The sequence below is a fragment of the Eleutherodactylus coqui genome, chromosome 11 (assembly GCF_035609145.1).
Source record: "Eleutherodactylus coqui strain aEleCoq1 chromosome 11, aEleCoq1.hap1, whole genome shotgun sequence".
NCBI lineage: Eukaryota > Metazoa > Chordata > Amphibia > Anura > Eleutherodactylidae > Eleutherodactylus > Eleutherodactylus coqui.
In genome coordinates this window covers 92,254,439-92,258,564 of record NC_089847.1, presented here as the reverse complement: position 1 = coordinate 92,258,564, position 4,126 = coordinate 92,254,439, and the positions used below count along the sequence as shown (strand labels likewise).

Here is a 4,126-nt window from a genome sequence, read left to right as displayed (position 1 = left end):
TCAGGGGAACAGAGAGGGAATTCAACAGCACCTCTCCATCCTATCCAGCATTTTGGCAGACCATCATGGAGATATTCTATCACGGCTCGGTTGGTAGTGTGGTGGTGCGCCATCTTGTTACACGCAAAAAATTAGGTTCTGCTCCATCTTTCTGTGTTTTGCGTAGCAAATGCCCCTCATAGAAGTCTAAAGTCATAGGTGCGCAAATATGCCAGGGGAATGCGTAAAACACTGTGCAAAACTGCTAAAAAACACATCTGGACTTCATTAGGATAAATAGCCTTTTAATCCATGGAAGGGGGTGTCACGTGACCTGGCCCCGTGTGCACAAAAAGTACAGTACTAGGCATGACTGCAAATCAACCTCAACAACCTTGTTATGTGCAAATACGTTGCATTGGAGAGAGCTTTTGCGTATACGCTCATGTGAAGCGGCCCTTAAGGTAGTATTTACTGCTTCTGTATGTATATTCGAAAATATCTACACCACATATACATTACACATGTACATTATTCCCATCAGTGTGAATAATGTGCAGCAGATATTACAAACATCACCACTTCTACTATTCTGCTCCCTGTTAGGAGGACCCAGCGGTGTTTGGCCAATTGGCTCAGGAAGCACCACCTCTACGACCATCCGAGAGAGACTGCGGTTCCAACATGTACTCGGCCGGGGAGCCTACGGGGAAGTCGTGCTGGCAGAGGACACCGCTACCTGCCAGCAATTCGCAGTGAAGGTCATCAGGAAGAAAGCCCTGCTAGCGGAAGTGGAGATGGCGGATGTGATGGTGGAGCACCGTGTTCTGCAGCTTACGATTGGGAGTCCCTTCCTCGTCCATGCAGAATTCGCATTTCAGACCAAGGTATAGTTCTTATCGCACATCTGCAAACTTCACCGCTATGTGCCCCGTAGATGTGGACTTTGTAATATAACGTCATACTAACCAACCTCCTTATATGTGTTAAGGACCGCTAGGTCACATTAACCTTTCAAGTCTTGGGTTCCAAATCAATTCGTATCCGCTGCAGCACGGAGGCCAAGAACCACACCAGAGTCGGTTTCTAGTTCTCCTCAGATACGGAGAGAGAGCCACGGCAAGTATATAGCTCACTCTGCTTTAGGCGTACATACTCTGAGCGTTTATTGACTGAGTATAGTTCTAAATACAGGAAAGGAATACGTCATCATTAGTCATGGGGTTAATTTCATTGGGTTAGAAAAAACGTCAAGAATTGTGCTTTGTTCAACAATCAGCGCAGTGAGAATAAATATGTGAAATGTCCTTCAAATGATTACTCCTCCCGGACGTTATCCCATCCTCCCTTGGAGTTTGGATGATCGCAGCGTCATATCAGCACGATTTGCTCTTTTCCCATAGCTCAGGAGTGGGGGAGTCTCTTCTGATAGCGACTGTACCAGGCAAATGTTCTCGGATGAATAGAAAAAAAACAAATCATTAGACATTGCACCGAATGCCATGCTCTGCAAGTTATTTCTGCTTTAATTATTGTTTCACTACACACAAGCTTATTTACATCTTATAATGCTCCATTTTGTATCTAGCGGCCATTTTGAGACAGATTCTTCCATTGTATGGACCTGTACCTTTTCATATGTCTCTTCTACATTACAGACGCACGTTCTACTCGGACTGGAGTATCTGAGCTGCGGGGACCTGGACCAACTCCTGCAGTCGAAGGGACGGCTCGATGTCAACAGCACCAGATTCTACGCTGCAGAGATGGTGTGCGGCATCCAGCACCTCCACGCCAAGGGGATCATCCACAGAGATCTGAAGCCCGAGAACATCCTGGTGGCTGAGACGGGCCATGTGAAGATCACAGATTTCGGTCTTGCCTTGGAGAACATGCACGGAGACCGAACGGCCACCGATCATGCTGGGACCGAAGGCTATATTGCTCCTGAGGTGAGAGGAATAGACTCTTTATACTATTCTTTGCCATAAGTGTATTAATGTTCTTGGGTCATGGATCCTGGAGACAGCAGTCCAGGGATGGTATAGAGGACTGCGGTCTCAGCGCTCGCCTAGTGCAGTGCCCAGATCCCATGTAATGATGTAAAACTTATTTCCCAACCTACTGTTTACTGTTTATGGCAGATGGACGCCGGAGAGGAATACAACGCCGCCGTCGATTGGTTTTCATTTGGAGTCATCATGAATAAAATGATTACTGGCGAGCGTGAGTATAAACCAAAACTCTTTAATGAGTCCACCTCCGGAGCGAAGAACATCATCTTACAGGTAAGAGTGTTACTTTTATTTCTTTGAGTTCTAATGTTGTAATAATTTGTGATGCTTTTATTGCCTTTTCTAGTCAGATTCTTGTAATTATAGTCAGTAATAACAGTGACATTTCTCATTTCAGCTCCTCAAAAAGAACCCAGCCAAGCGTCTCGGAGTCAACAGAAACATCCGAAAGCACCTGTTCTTCCAGCTGATCGACTGGGACTCTGGAATCCCTTAGAGTGCCCCCACCGCACATCCCTGAGGAAAGTAAATGAGCAGAATTGTACTAGATCCTGGATGGTGAGGGACTCCCTCCCTGATCTACTACTGATTGCCTATCTAGAGGATGGACCATCAATAGTTCACAACTGGAAAACCCCAAACTTTAAATATTGATGACTTATTCTTAGGATAGGTCATCAATATTAGAACAGTGAAAAGTGAGCGCTGCAGCATTTTCCTTGTATATCAGGCACAGCGTCATATATCGTTTAGTGGTTATGCCTGGTATTGCAGCTCAATCCCACTGATTCGAATGCAGTCAGCAAACACGTCCGTAGTTTGTCTTACATGGGAAAACCCTTCTCACCATAATCAGAATAGTATTTTCTTTTCTTGCAGTCATCTAAACCTCAACATCTTCAGCCATTCCACCTGGACGCCGTGGAAGCAGCAGAGGCCAAGGACTTCCGCCCATCAGCTAAAGACCAGGCCATGTTCAGAGGGTTTTCATTCTCCAACTTGAAGACCCTCTTGGACTCCGGCTTTACAACCACCAGAGCGAGCGGTCCTCCTGAGCCCCCATGAGTACATCAGGAGAAAAGACACCGTGGGACCCCTTAGGAGTGTGCCAGCAGTACCACCCAGCTGGCGGTAAGTACCGGCGCCACAACATCTGCGCCATGTAGAATCATAGACATGTGCACTATACTAAAGACCTTAAAAATACCCCATGTAGGCAAATTATTTCCTTTACAAAAATTGTGGCGAATTCTTTTGCCGAGGGTAGCTTTTTTAACGCCACAAAATGTGCCATCTTTGAGAACCGGTCGACCACCACTAAGATAGTGGTGCACTTCTGGGATTCTGGTAGGTCCGTGATGAAATCTACTGATAAGTGCGACCATGGGCTGGAAGGAACCGGTAGCGGTCTCAGAGGACCCTCCGGAGGACGCCGCCGACTCTTATTGCGAGCACAGACCGAGCAACCCCTCACAAAGTTGCGGATCTCCTGAGACATGCCTGGCCACCAGAAGTGTCTGGAACAAAGCTCCAGGGTCCCCTGGAACCCTGGATGCCCGGCGAGAACCGACGAGTGAGACTCATCCATGACTCTAGGGCGTAGGGTCTCTGGCACAAACCATCTGCCCTCCGGCACCCCCGAAGGAGCGTCCCGCTGAGCATCCTGTAGTTGAGGGACGAAGTTAGACTCTACAGCTGCCACCACCACGCCGGGGCCCAAGATATTCTCGGGAGTCATGGTCTCACTATCTGGTACCCCGAAACTCCGTGACATGGCGTCCGCCTTCACGTTCTTCTCTCCTGGGATATATGTCACGACGAAATTAAACCTGGCGAAGAACAATGCCCACCTGGCTTGACGGGCTGAGAGTCTTTTCGCATTGGCGAGATATACCAGATTCTTGTGATCAGTATATACGGTAATTGTGTGTCTAGCACCCTCAAGATGGTGTCGCCACTCTTCCAGAGCCCATTTGATAGCCAATAATTCACGGTTACCCACATCGTAGTTGCGCTCTACTGAATTGAACTTTCGCGAAAAGAACGCACATGGGCTATAGCCAGACCTCCCACTGACTTCCTGCGACAATACTGCTCCTGTCCCCACTTCAGACGCGTCTACCTCAATAAAA

General features: G+C 47.6%; 1 protein-coding gene across 1 annotated transcript; it reads left to right on the top strand.

Moving 5' to 3' along the window:
- Positions 1-615: 615 nt before the first annotated feature.
- LOC136582809 (protein kinase C delta type-like) lies at positions 616-2,509 on the top strand. Its single transcript, XM_066584065.1, has 3 exons — positions 616-866; positions 1,638-1,931; positions 2,124-2,509. Exons 1-3 carry the CDS (start codon positions 777-779, stop codon positions 2,292-2,294), a joined length of 555 nt encoding a protein of 184 aa, XP_066440162.1. The 5' UTR covers positions 616-776; the 3' UTR covers positions 2,295-2,509.
- Positions 2,510-4,126: the final 1,617 nt, after the last annotated feature.

Bases quoted from the DNA above. Each gene is read 5' to 3' on its own strand.
- LOC136582809 (XM_066584065.1), top strand. From the start codon at position 777: ATGGCGGATGTGATGGTGGAGCACCGTGTTCTGCAGCTTACGATTGGG. The intron at 867-1,637 runs GTATAGTTCTTA...TCTACATTACAG, and splicing joins AATTCGCATTTCAGACCAAG to ACGCACGTTCTACTCGGACT. The intron at 1,932-2,123 runs GTGAGAGGAATA...TGTTTATGGCAG, and splicing joins AAGGCTATATTGCTCCTGAG to ATGGACGCCGGAGAGGAATA.